Source organism: Cladosporium halotolerans (assembly GCF_011745625.1).
Source record: "Cladosporium halotolerans strain TM138-S3 chromosome Unknown Sca2, whole genome shotgun sequence".
NCBI classification, from domain to species: Eukaryota; Fungi; Ascomycota; class Dothideomycetes; order Cladosporiales; family Cladosporiaceae; genus Cladosporium; species Cladosporium halotolerans.
The window spans coordinates 391,972-405,205 of record NW_027191453.1 but is presented as its reverse complement, the minus strand read 5'-3'; the positions used below and the strand labels follow the sequence as shown (position 1 = coordinate 405,205).

General features: G+C 57.4%; 5 protein-coding genes across 5 annotated transcripts; 4 read left to right on the top strand and 1 right to left on the bottom strand.

The window, feature by feature from the left end:
* Window positions 1–303: 303 nt before the first annotated feature.
* On the bottom strand, window positions 304–2,535 carry WHR41_00644 (uncharacterized protein; the record flags this gene model as incomplete). Its single annotated transcript, XM_069369250.1, has 1 exon — window positions 304–2,535. One exon carries the CDS (start codon window positions 2,533–2,535, stop codon window positions 304–306), a length of 2,232 nt encoding a protein of 743 aa, XP_069233693.1.
* Window positions 2,536–3,320: 785 nt separating this feature from the next.
* Window positions 3,321–6,723, top strand: WHR41_00643 (uncharacterized protein). The gene is made up of 7 exons (XM_069369249.1): window positions 3,321–3,838; window positions 3,888–4,258; window positions 4,318–4,421; window positions 4,477–4,589; window positions 4,650–5,726; window positions 5,781–6,195; window positions 6,422–6,723. Exons 2-7 carry the CDS (start codon window positions 3,987–3,989, stop codon window positions 6,457–6,459), a joined length of 2,019 nt encoding a protein of 672 aa, XP_069233700.1. The 5' UTR covers window positions 3,321–3,838; window positions 3,888–3,986; the 3' UTR covers window positions 6,460–6,723.
* Window positions 6,724–7,893: 1,170 nt separating this feature from the next.
* Window positions 7,894–8,181, top strand: WHR41_00642 (uncharacterized protein; the record flags this gene model as incomplete). The annotated part of the gene is made up of 1 exon (XM_069369248.1): window positions 7,894–8,181. One exon carries the CDS (start codon window positions 7,894–7,896, stop codon window positions 8,179–8,181), a length of 288 nt encoding a protein of 95 aa, XP_069233699.1.
* Window positions 8,182–8,975: 794 nt separating this feature from the next.
* Window positions 8,976–10,950, top strand: WHR41_00641 (uncharacterized protein; the record flags this gene model as incomplete). Its single annotated transcript, XM_069369247.1, has 4 exons — window positions 8,976–9,213; window positions 9,270–10,221; window positions 10,275–10,429; window positions 10,496–10,950. 4 exons carry the CDS (start codon window positions 8,976–8,978, stop codon window positions 10,804–10,806), a joined length of 1,656 nt encoding a protein of 551 aa, XP_069233698.1. The 3' UTR covers window positions 10,807–10,950.
* A 316-nt stretch (window positions 10,951–11,266) lies between these two features.
* WHR41_00640 (uncharacterized protein) lies at window positions 11,267–13,101 on the top strand (the record flags this gene model as incomplete). The annotated part of the gene is made up of 2 exons (XM_069369246.1): window positions 11,267–11,394; window positions 11,473–13,101. Exons 1-2 carry the CDS (start codon window positions 11,359–11,361, stop codon window positions 13,099–13,101), a joined length of 1,665 nt encoding a protein of 554 aa, XP_069233685.1. The 5' UTR covers window positions 11,267–11,358.
* Window positions 13,102–13,234: the final 133 nt, after the last annotated feature.

The following is a 13,234-nucleotide window of genomic DNA, read 5'->3' as shown; positions in this document are numbered from 1 at the left end:
GTGAAAGGGTTTGGTGAAACTTTTGTTCACAATTGAATCCCGTATAGAATGTAACGCGTAGGATGAAAACTATGAGCATACATGGAGCAAGAAATTCAACCAATACACTGCAAAAACATAGTGAAAAGAACACGATTTCTGAAGTACAATATGGAAGTACAATATAACAGGGAGTCCTCCAAGATCACGCAAAGGTCAGATGCCAACTCCATCCATTTCCCACACTCCAAGTACCAACTGCCAATCTGCCAATTTTAACCCAGCCGTTCTGTTAAACCCGACCAGCCAGCCCACCAACCCCCTCTACGCCATAGCCCTCGCATGCGCGTCAAAAATCTCATTCCTCCACCCATCCTCCCTGAAATCATCCACCCTCTCCGCCGCCCTCGCCGCCTCCTCATTCCACAGCTTAACCACGCTCCCCGGCGCATACACGCCCTTGAAAACGCCCTCGCCCGGCTGCGCCACGCCGACGCGCGAGTACACATCCGGGTCCTCCGCGGGCGTCAGCCTGGCAGCAACGGCGCGCAAGAACGTCATGAGGTCCTGCGGGTCGGCGATGCGCGTGGCGCGCAAGCGCTCGCGGGCGTAGAGCAGCTCGCGGTTGGCGGCGTGGAAGAAGTCCGCCAGCGCGCTCGCGAGCTGCTTCTCCATCGTCTTGCGCAGGACGGGGCGCAGCAGGGGCTTCATGAGCCAGGCGAGCCAGGCGAAGCGGCTCTTGCGCAGGGTGTAGTTCATCTTGTGGACGTGGACGCGCACGGCCTTGAGGGTGAGGAGCTGCTCGGTGCGCTCGCGGGCGATCTCGACGTCGACGTGGACGTCGATGCCGCGGTCGTCGAGGGCGAAGGACGCGATGCCCTCGTCCGCGAGGCGCAGGAGGCCGCTGTGGGCGCGCAGCCAGAAGCCGATTTCGTCGGCGCGGGCGGAGAGGCCGTCGATTTTGATGGTCATGAGGTTTGTGGAGGTCGTGGCGGTGCGGAAGCGGGCTTTTTTGAGCTCGAAGTCGTTATAGGTTTCGACTTTGAGGCGGTAGGGGAGGAAGGAGGTGTGGTTTACGGTGTGGCCGGGTTCGATGATGAGGTTCTCGAGGAGGAGGTCGACGTCGGGGGTGCTGACTTCGAGACGTGGGATGGGGAGGTATTGGATGGCAGAGACGAGCAGAGGGACGAAGACGTTGAAGCTGTCCTGGAGTAGCTCGGGGTTGGCCACGGTCTGGGTCGGAGAGAGAATCTTGGCGAGATGGAGGGTCGTTTGGAGGATGTTGTGGATATCCTTGTCCTCCAGTACGCTCCGGAACGTGATGCCAATTTGCTCGAGGAGTGCATCGATGTCGTCGCGGAGGCTGCTTTGGGTTCCAACCTTGCGACTCTTCTCTCGGAGTTCCTGGAATTTTTCTTGTGCATTGTTGAAGAACTCCGGGTCAGTCAAAAGCTTCTGAAGACTGTTTCCAACGTCATTCATCAAGTCTTCGAACTCAGGGTCGTTCTCCTTGTGGCTAATGATTTTCTTGAGAAGCTCTTCGCACTTCTCCCACGCGGCAGCGTCGCCGAAGCTCTTCACAAAAGACCAGAAGTTTCGTAGCGCCCGATCTGTGTCTGCATTCTGTTGCACATCATCTTGAGCAACCTCAACTACTTCTTCTGCAGCCTTGGAGTAGATCATAGCATAGCGTTGGATGAGTTTGGACAACGTAGACACCGAGTCCGAGTAGTCGTTCCGCTTTCTGAGTTTCATCACCGCCTGTTGGAGGCGGTTCAGCAGTGTTTGGCCTTCATCGCCAGAAAGCCTCTCCTCTGCGCTTTCGGCTGCGGTCTTAGACACCTCTTTACTGCCGATGGCAACGACCCTCGTTACATCTCCGAGGTTATCTCCAAGCTCTTGAGCTGTAGGGGCAGGCTGAGATGAATCGGCACCTGGGTGCGCAATAGTCTGCTGCTCCTCCTGCGATGGCTCAATCGCCTTGCCAGCTTTCTCGGCCACGTTGCTGAGAGTGAAGGCAGAGTCCTTGAAGATCTCCCGTCCGACAACGTTTAGATCACTCATGAAGACTCGGAAGTCGGAGTTGGTGAGCAGCAATGAGCCCACGGTGTGCAAGCTCTGGTATGCAGCAGCAGTGTCCGCCTTGGCCTTGCTGCTTTTCATACGGCTTGCGAGATCGTCCACGTCCACCTCAATCCTGCTCTTGCTAAGGAACCATATGACATCCTGGATCTGGTCTTCGCTGTTCTTGTTTTGGACCAAGTCCATGAACTGCTGCAGCCATCGCTTCGTGTACTTGACCAACAAGCGGCCACTGTCAGAGAGGTCTGGGTTCTCTGGATTGAGGATGTCGGACGCGAGGAGTGTTCGTAGGTTGATGATGACCTGTTCGGTGCTGGGCATGAAGCCCTTTGTCAAGGCACGCAGCTGTTGGTAGCTGTGCAGCTTCTGGTGCAGTTCGCGCTGCAATTGGGTGTCGTCGGCATATTGAGGGAGCAATGGCTCTCGATCAGAGGCAGAAGGCTTGCCTAGGCCGAAACACGAAGATAGCGACATGCTGACACGTCGTTACTGTCGCGCGGGCTATTAGAGTGCTGTGATGAAGCTGTGTTGTTGCAGCTTATGCGAAGATGGAAACAGCTTCTTGCGCCTTCTGTTGTAGAGGTATTGCAACTAGAAACAGCTGTACAGTACACGATTAGGTAGAACAGTCTCCTGGATTACCTACAGTGCAGTATATCAGCTGGCGTGAGGTTCTCCTCACCTTTGCGCTGTGATGACGATGGTGCTCATGACGATGCTGGGCGTCGCGTTACTTGGACTTGAGCTTCAGCCTGCAGTGACGTAAATCAACGGGGCCTCGACCGTTCGACCACTGCATTTCAGGTTATTGGCCTGTTTAGAGACGGGTTTACCGTTTGCCAAATGCGCAATGATGCACATTGGAGAGCTTTTGAAAGTTAAGCAGTCGTGGTATCTGGCAAATGATCCTGGGGACTGTGGATATTGAGGTGAGGTCATTCAAGACGAGGCTCGCCTTTTTGCGATGTCGCAGGCACTGAGAAACGGGCAATAGAGCAGCCGATATTGCATTGCGGCTTCGCAGTGTCATCGCCGGATCGAATGTGACCGGCATTCGCGTTTGCGCAGGAGGCGATCGTCCGTGTGTCGGGTCCGGTGCCGGCGACGCAGACGCAGACGCAAGTGTCGCGCGACAGCACCGTGAGCTCGACACGAAGACGCAGCTTCTTCTCGTCCGTGCACTGCTGCAGCCACGCGGTGCTCGTGTGCCGTACAGTAAGGTAAGGCAAGTCAAGGCAAGGTAAGCGTGCAAGCGGCTGCAAGGGGTTGGGCGAAATCGCGCGGAGGATGACATCCCGCGCGGCACGTCAGATGCCGCGAATTGTCGGGTCTTTTCGTAGGCGGACGAGAAAAATCGACCGGAGGCCGATAGTGGACGGGCACGACGGGCGTGACGGGCGGTGCGATGGGTTGCCAGAGTCATCAATGCGCGTTGTCGCTATTTGAGGATGTCCGACCCGGAAGCCACCAACCCTCCTGCGGTTGAGACCACCACGCAGCTCGACGCTCCCTTCAATTGCCCTCGCATCCCCAGGCCAAGCGCTCCGCACAGGCTCCCTCTGCTCAGTCTTCCTTCCGGCTCTCCTCCAGATCGCAACGGCTCGCCCTTTAGCCTCTCGCCTCCCCGGATCGGATCCACCGGCCTGCTACCCGCTCCTCCACCCGCGCAGCGCAGCCTTGTCTTCCGAACCACAACTCCCGCGTGTTGCAGAGCGGAGCAGGCGCGAGATCGTCTTGCCCGCCGCCCAAGCGCTTCCTGTTCATTATCGTGACGGTGGTCGGGGACCCTTCGAGACTGCGTCGGATTGGCCTAACTCGGCTCGCAGCCACTCCTGATCACACTGCCGTGCTCGCCCACAACCCGGTTATTTTCAAATTATCGCGCCTGATCTCACACTCGTCTCACTAAGCACGCCTCTATTTCAATGTCACTGAGTCGCTTCGGTCGCTCGACTCGCGCCTCCGCTCCCCAGCATACTTTAAAAAGCGCTTTCCTCTCCGTCCACTCCCCCGGACCATCAAGCCGCAACCGCATTGCGATACAGACTCGCTTTGTTGCTACATCGATCGTCAATAGAGCTCAGCACGCCATGGCACCTCACGCCGACTCCCCCGTCGACACGACGAACCACCTTCCCGCCGCCAACATCAAACACGCCCACCACAACCCTCCTAGCAGACATGTCCACCCTGCACCGTAAGTGGAATCACATGTATCACGTGCTCGATCGAATCCATTGTTGACCCTCATTGAAGGAGCGATTTCGATACCGCCAACAAGGTTGAGGCCCGCAAGTATCTGAGGACTTACGGTCTGTCGCCACCTGGTGTGGACAGCTTCGAGCTGCAGATGAAGAGATGTGAGTTGCAATTTTCGGATGAAGCTCGCGAAATTGAAGCTAACAAGTGAATCAGGCCTTGGTCTGCTCGACCTGAAGAAGACTCCCATTGAGAAATACCAGTACCTCTCTGTCCTGCGTAACACCAACGTGAACCTTTTCTACCGCCTGCTTGCAAACAACGTCAAGGTTGGTTTGACCCGATCGGTCAGCACGCCAAGAAGTGAAGTCTAACCATGCTTGTTTTAGGAGCTTACACCTTTGATCTACACACCCACCGTCGGTGAGGCTTGCCAGAGATGGTCGGAAATCTACACCCAGCCCGAAGGTCTTTACCTGTCGTTCTCCGACAAGGGCAACCTTGCTTCCGTCATCCAGAACTGGCCTCATGAAGTCGAGATCACCGTCGTCACTGACGGCAGCCGTATTCTCGGTCTTGGTGACCTCGGCATCAACGGCATGGGCATTCCTGTCGGCAAGCTCTCTCTTTACACTGCTTGCGCTGGTATCAGCCCTCTCCGCACTCTTCCCATTTGCCTCGATCTCGGCACCTCGAACCAGGAGTTGATCAACGACCCGCTCTACCTTGGTTCGCGCCGCCCTAAGGTTACCGCTGATGAGGAGCGTGAGTTCCTCGATGAGATGATGGCTGCTCTGACCGAGCGCTGGCCCAGCATTGTCATCCAGTACGAGGACTTCAAGAACCCCTTCCCGTCGCTCGAGCGTTACCAGAACACCTACACCATGTTTAACGACGACATCCAGGGAACCGGTGCCGTCATTCTTGGCGGTTTCATCAACGCTGTCAAGCAGTCTGGTGTTCCCGCCAAGGACCAGCGCGCTGTCTTCCTTGGTGCCGGATCCGCCGGTGTCGGTGTCGCCAAGCAGCTCACTGCCTTCTTCATGAAGGAGGGTCTCTCCGAGGACGAGGCACGAAGGTGCTTCTGGCTCGTCGACTCCCAGGGCATGGTCACCAACGACAGGCCCGGCAAGCTCGCCGAGCACAAGGAGTACTTCTCCCGCGACGACAACAACGGTCAGCAGTACAAGAGCCTCGAGGAGGTTGTCGACTACGTCAAGCCCACCATCCTCATGGGTCTCAGCACCATCGGCGGCGCTTTCACTCCCAAGATTCTCGAGAAGATGGCTGCCATGAACGACAAGCCCGTCATCTTCCCCCTGTCCAACCCTAGCTCCAAGTCTGAGTGCACTTTCGAGGACGCCATCAAGTACACCAACGGCAGATGCCTGTTCGCCTCTGGCAGCCCCTTCCCCACTCTGAACCACAACGGCAAGGAGCTCGTTCCCGGCCAGGGCAACAACATGGTAAGTTTCTGCAACCGTGAAAGCCAATATTCCACTATGCTAATGCCTCGACAGTACGTCTTCCCCGGCATCGGCCTCGGCGCCATCCTCTCCAAGTCCGTCTCCGTCACCCAGAGCATGATCTACGCCTCCGCCGAAGCCCTCAGCACCTCCCTGCTCCCCGAGGAGGTCTCGCAGAACTGGCTCTACCCCGCCATCGAGCGCATCCGCGAGGTGTCCGTGATCGTCACGCGCGGCGTCATCCGCGCCGCGCAGGCCGAGAGGGTCGACCGCGAGCTGGCGCTGCGCAACGTCTCCGACGCCGAGCTCGACGAGTACATCCGCCAGCGCATGTACGACCCCTTCCGCGAGAACGAGAAGCTCGCGGGCGAGATCAACGAGCTCATCGGCTCTGTTGCGGGCCTGAACGCCAAGCCTGAGATGGGTGCGGCCAAGGAGGTCAAGGCGAACCACAATGGGTTCACGAATGGTGAGTCGCTTCTTTGATTCCTTTTTTTTTCTCCTTTCGGGGGCAGCGAGTCCGCTTCGCTCCCCGGGTTGGGAAAAGACAGCTCTTTCTGACACCAGCACAAGGTCCGCGTTCAGTCTTGTGATCGGCGTGTGTGGCTTGCGAGGTTGTCAAATATCAACCGGGGAACAAAATCGAAGACAACCAGACTTCGCTCAAGAACGTACCGCTGACATGCAATCTCAAGGCGTTCCCGGCGAGCCCACGCAGCACGTCGAGGCTTAAAATAAAACTTTCGGAGCATGTGTTTGAGAGACGGAGACGGAGAGAGAGAGCGACAGAGTATATCGGGTTCGGGTTTAGAGATACCACTGGGCATTACCCTAGAGCCGCTGTCACGGCCTACCTTACCTACAGCATTTCTTTTTGGGCAGCGGGGAGTTTTATGGCGTTTTTGGGGGGGGGGAACGAAAAAAAGCGCGCTGCTGTGCTCGCGTGTGATGCGTGAAGCTTGAGATACAGCATATTAATGACAATTTAATCCCTACGTCTTTTGATCCGTCTTATTATTTCCAAGTCAGGCTATGCTGACTGAACTTGGCCATCATGTACCTCTTTGCGCCAGGAACACGATGGAATCCATATTGCTCATTGACATTGTTTCGAAAACCCGAAGCGTCAGGCTCATATTCCGCCATCCTGGTCATGACGAAGGATACGCATTTACAAGATGCGTCAGGATCGGAGATAACTGACTCTGACTTTACCGATCGAAGTTAATTCCCAGCGCCATCTTGCATTCTGACCTGATCTTGATGGCGAAGTACATGTATGCAGCCTCAAGCCTCACCGGTGAGCGCTTCTTTGTCCGTCTGATCTGCGATCACCACCCCAAAAACGCCACCCTCGCGTCTTGCTAAACTCTCGCGCCACGGATTCCGCCTACACGCTCGTTGTACATTAAGACCCGCCGTCCACTTTGTACAGCGCATCGCATCGCCTGTCGCAGATCCCCACCCGCACATCTCAATCGAAAACGCCCAGCTCGAGACCCGGCGCGCACGGCAGATCGCAACGGCTTCCACGGCAGGGAAGCTTCTTCATCGCTCGGAAACCAATACGATTTGGCCCGGCGCCGGACCCTGTCCGAGCTTAGTTCGCATTCTAGCACTGCTTGTGGGTCGAAGGATTGCGCGCGAGGCTGAAAGGGCCTTGGGCGTGTCAGCGCGTCCCACCTACAGGCCCGAAAGGCGCAAGGCTGTGCTGCGCGACAATGGCACCGGGAGCTCAGAGGGATCACGCGTGCATGGAAGGCGTGGAAGGCTGCGATTTTGGGGGCGTCTTCCACGTGGGAATGTTGCATCCACGTGTGCTGCGCCTTGCGGGCTGCGCCCTTCGACGCCATACATAAACCGCTGCACGCATCCACGGCTCCGCGTGTTAACGGGGTTCTTTACGCAGAGAGGAGAGACCACCCAGCGCATCGCTTGAGCTTAGCAGTTAGCACTATCGTTTTGCTACCATATACCCTGAAATTCATCGAGCCCCACGCTTTGTTCTTCGCGGACAAAGAAACACACCCCAGCCAGCTCGGGCGATCACGGCGCAGCACTCGAGTCAAGCTCAACGAAACACCGCTCCAAACGCTCCTCCAGCGATACCAGAATAACCACCACCACCCAGCACCCGCACGTTCCCACCCACGACTGCTACGGTACCATGGCGTCCAGGGGCAGCGGCAGTAACAACAAGATCTCAGAGTGGGAGCCGAACGCGTTCACGGGCCCTGCCAACGCTAACGTCGCCGACGCCGAAGCCATGACTAGCCCCGCGGCCCAGGCGGCGCGCGCGAAGAGCGCGGAGGTCATGGCGGCGCTGAAGAAGGGCGATCAGGGCGAGGCGGACAGGGTCATGGGCAAGAAGGAGCACTACGATAGTCTGCTGCCGGGCATGGGGAGGTTGAAGACGATATTCTTGGGGAAGAAGAGGGAGGATCCGACGAAGTGATTGATGAGGCGGTTGAACGGTGGGTGGTGTTGGTGCCTCGGTTGTCGTGCGTTGTTCGTGCCGGGATATGGTTTTAGGGCGATATCATGCTTGAGGGTGGCGCTGTAGCAGCGGGTCGTTCTTCACGTATTTTTTTTCACGGCCGCACGTGGTTGGTATGCAGCTTTTCCTGAATGTAGCATGGCTCGGCTATTGAGTTTCAACGAGGCGTTGCGCAACACACTAAGGTTACTGTGTCTCAACTCGGAGGGCCCATGACCTTCTGGCAGAGCAGTAGTCGAACGTTCGGATCCACGATCATGATCAGGCCGGCCACGCCCCGGTAGATGCAGCGCTCAACGCGCGGAGGGGTCGGAGGCGCCTTGCAGGATCCATGTCGGAGCGAAACCTGAGCAAGCCATCTCTCCGGCAGTAGTGGTTTGAGCAATCTCTGCGGCGCGGGCTCACGACGCCTGGCTGGGGAGGCCGGGGCCGCAGAGATGGCCGCTGGGGGCGCGGCCGGCCAATGGCGCGCGGCCGCCGCCGCCACCCCTCCACTCTCGCGCAGTCTAAGTGCCGGCCGGCGCATCCTCCTGGTAGACACAAGAGAGGTCGAGACCTATCGCGCTGCCAATCACGCCCTGGCAGACCACATCGCTGCTAGGCTGCATGCGTTAGGTGCAGAAGAGGCGGCTCGCGTGGCCTCGCTTAACACTTAAGGTAGCTTTCTTCATGCCACTCCTTCGCTACCACTTCCTCCATAGATCCTTCGTCCTTCTTCGCCGCGTCTTTGTTGGAGCGTAGGGACTGACAATATGATGGCCGAAGGCTCCAGGCAGCGGCACTCCGAGCAGCCGTACTCCGACTCCATTGAGATGAAGGCTCCGGCGACCATCACCATGATGAGCGACAGCAAGGGCACGGAGTCGGTGTCGGTGGACAGCGTGAGCTGGGAGGGCCATGGCGAGCAGGACAAGCGCGATATGGAGCGCTTGGGCAAGACGCAGGAGTTCAAGAGAAACTTTGGCTTCTGGAGCGCGCTCGGATTCGTGGGTGAGTTGGCTATCTCGATTGTCCGTTTGCGCGCGACATTATCTGACAGCTTTTAGCTGTCTACATGGCGACATGGGAGTTCGTCCTGGTCTCACTCTCCGTCGGATTCACCAATGGCGGATTTGCTGGTCTTTTCTGGTGCTTCATTGTCACCGTGACCTGCTTCTTCACCGTCGTTGCCAGTATGGCAGAGATGTCCTCTATGGCTCCCACCTCGGGTGGTCAGTACCACTGGGTCTCGGAGTTCTCGCCTCCCCGATGGCAGAAGTTCTTGTCCTACACCTCTGGATGGATGTCGACCCTCGGATGGCTTGCTAGCACTGCTGGCAGCACGCAAGTCCTCGCTACCCAGGTCGTCTCGATCGTCCAGATCCTCAATCCTGAGTACCAGTCCACCGGCTGGCAGATCACCCTCCTCATGTGGGCCTTCAACATCGTCACGATTTTGTTCAACACTTGGGGCTCTGGATTCCTCCCCGCCCTGGAAATTGGTAGCTTGATCATGCACGCTCTCGGCTACCTGGTAGTCATCATCCCCATCCTGGTGTTGGCTCCTAAGAACTCAGCGCATGAGGTCTTCGTGGAGTGGGACAACACCAGTGGCTACTCGAGCATGGGCACTGCGTTCATTCTCAGTCAGATCACCATTCTCTACTGCTGCCTGGGAAGTGACAGTGTTGCTCACATCAGCGAAGAAGTCAAGGAGGCCAGTATCACCGTACCGCGCGCCATGGTGTGGTCTTTCCTCGGCAACGTCTTCTTCGGATTCTTCATGCTGATCGCTATGCTTTTCTGCATTGGCCCTCTTGGACCCGTCCTGGAGAGCGACGCGCCGTACTTCATCCTGTTTAACAACACCGGCTCGGTTGGACTGTCGTTGTTCCTCAACATCATTTTACTGCTACTAATCTACGCCGGTAACATTACCTCTCTGGCGACTTGCGCTCGTGAGATGTTCGCCTTCTCTCGTGACCACGGTCTTCCATTTTCCAACTGGCTGGGCAAGATGTACGTTCAGATATTAACTATGTGACATTGGAGCTTTTCTGACAAGTGGACAGGAACACGAAGTGGAACATCCCCTTCAACGCCGTCTACGCCACCTCTGCCATCGTCGCGATCCTCAGTTTGATCCCGATCGGCAGCTCGCTCGCTTTCGAAATTCTTGTTTCGCTCTCCACGCAATCTCTCCTCAGCACCTACATGATCAGTATCGGCAAGTTTTTGATTAATCGCTGCGGGCGGTCCCATGTGCATTCGAGCAGCGCTAACATCTTCCCAGGCTGCGTCCTCCTCAAACGCATCCGCGGCGAACACCTCCCCAACGCCCGCTGGGGCCTCGGCCGCCTCGGCCTCTTCGTGAACGGCTTTGGCTTCTTCTACTGCGGCTTCATCATCGTCCTGACCTGCTTCCCGTCCACCCTGCCCGTCGACCTCTCGACGGCCAACTGGTCGCCTCTGGTCTGGATCGCCACTGCCGTGGCGTCAATGATCTACTACTGGGCGTACGGCCAGCACCTCTACACACCGCCCGTGTATCTCGTCGCGGGCCACAAGGCAGAGGGTACGGGCTTGCAGCACTCTCCTTCATGAGCTCGTGCGTCGTCCTGACTGTTTAGCGCAGCTCGACGAGACGCTCGAGACGGCGAGGAAGGGGATAGAGGGTTGCTTGATGATATGTAATTTTTGTACAAAAGAAGAAGTCAATTTAATGCGAAAGTTTCTTTACGACGGCAACGCCACGCTTGCATTCAACAATCCGACTCTGTAGATATATCATAGAATCCGTAGTGCTCGCTTTGCCGTGGCAAATTTGACTATCTCGATGTCGCATCACGCGTGTGGCGTGGATAAGAGCTATCATGATAAACATAAGTGCCAACATACAGATCTTTCTAATGTTTATATATATCAGACCTGCACTACTTCGCGTAGAATCTCGTGACTTGATGTCTCAAGATGATGTGTGGAGCCTCGGCGAAGGAATAGAGTTTCGCGCCAAGATTTCGACCCGCTTTCGCGGCCGCTTCTCTGGTTTCTCTTCATCAACTGGGAAGAAGTCCACACCGCACGGCGAGCACTCTGGCGCCAGAACACTCCGCTCCCTCGCGAAAGCAGAACACTCCGCTCTCAGCAGCAGCCAGCATGTCGGGCCAGGAAGACATTCTCGACGGCCTCGAGGTAAATTTTTCTCTCTAGAGCAGAGTCTTTCTCTGCGAAGCCGTTGGCAGTTCGCTTTTCTAACGCCCCGATTCGCAGGAGCGCTTGCAGAACCACGCCAAAGCTTTCGAGTCGCTACTCGCGCTCACGCCGGCGCAGGACTACTACGGGTCGCAGATCGTTGACGGCCGCGACCCGAACGATCAATGGAAGGCGAAGAAACAGACCAAGGAAGAGAAGCAGGCGGCGAAGAAGGCTAAGCTGGACCCTGCGAACCAGAAGAGCGCGCTTGACATCATGAAGGAGCGCGAGCTAAAGAGGAAGCGTGAGTTGGGTATGGATGAGGAGGAGGCGGAGGAGGCCGACGTCGAGAAGCAAGATGGCGGCAAGAGGCAGAAGGTGGAGGAGACGGCTGAGGATGCGGAGGCTAGGCGCCGCCTGAAGGCTGAGAAGAGGAAAGAGAAGAGGGAGAAGAAGAAGGAGAAGGCTGCTAAGCTGAAGGAGAAGAGAGAGGCGAAGAAGGCCGCCAAGCAGGACGGCGACGTGGACGGCGCCTCCAACACAAAGTCAAAGGCCGACAAGACTCAGAACGGATCCATCGACAACAACGATGAGGATGATGACGAAGAAGACGACGATGAGCACGCCGACGCTGCTGACGCATCCGACATGGACAAGCTCGACATGAGCGGGCTGGTAGACTCAGACGCAGCCGGCTCCGTCGCATCAACAGCGCCCTCTAGCCCTGCCATCGACAGCCCAGCATTCGACCTCTCAGCAAACCACTCTACCGCATCCTCCTCATCATCAATAGTCCCTCCTTCAGACCAACCCAAGTCCGCCCCTCCAAAGAAAGCAGCACCCTCGGTGAAGCAACAGCCTCTCCCCGCCGCGCTCGACACCGCCGCCCCCACAAAGCCTGCGTCCGGCACGTCATCGCCTCGATTAAATCTTCCCAACATCGATTCAGAAGCGCTGCAAGACCGCCTGCGCCAAAGGATCGAGGAGCTGCGCAACAAGCGCAAAGCCGACGGCCCCGAGGGCAAGAACCCCAAGTCGCGCCAAGAACTCCTCGACCAGAGGCGCAAGAAGGAGGAGCAGCGCAAAGCCCACAAGAAGGAGCTGCGGCGCCAGGCGAAGGAAGATGAGGAGCGAAAACAAGAAGAGCGCCTGCGCGGCAGCGGCAGCCCGCTGAACGTCGACATCTTCTCGCCCCGCGAGGCGGCCCCCAAGCAGGACAGCAACAACTTCTCCTTCTCCCGCCTCGCCTTCGAGGACGGCACCGCGCCCGACGCCTCGCTCAGCCACCTCGTCGACGCCAAGAAGCGCAAGGGACCCCAGGACACCAAGACGGCGCTCGCGGCCGCGGAGGCGAAGCAGAAGCGCATCGCCGGCTACGACGCCGAGAAGCGCGCCGACATCGCAGAGAAGGACCTGTGGCTGAACGCGAAGAAGCGCGCGCACGGCGAGCGCGTGCGCGACGACACCTCGCTGCTGAAGAAGGCTCTGAAGCGCAAGGAGAAGCAGAAGGGCAAGAGCGAGAAGGAGTGGAAGGACCGCGAGGACGCGGTCGTGAAGGGCAAGCAGATGAAGGACAAGAAGAGGGAGGCGAACTTGAAGGCTAGGGCGGAGCAGAAGGGTAAGAAGGGCAAGAAGGCGAAGAGCGCGGGCAAGCCTGGTGGCAAGAAGGGTGGGCGGCCTGGGTTTGAGGGCAGGTTTAAGGCGTAGGGGTCTCGGTAAAAAGTAAAAAGGAACGTCTGTCAATGCCAATAATTTCTTGTGTCATCTTGACTTGTCGTGTGTCAGTGTGTCCATCGACGTCGCGAAGTGTGATGTGGTGCTGTGAGCTTAGTTTGCGGTC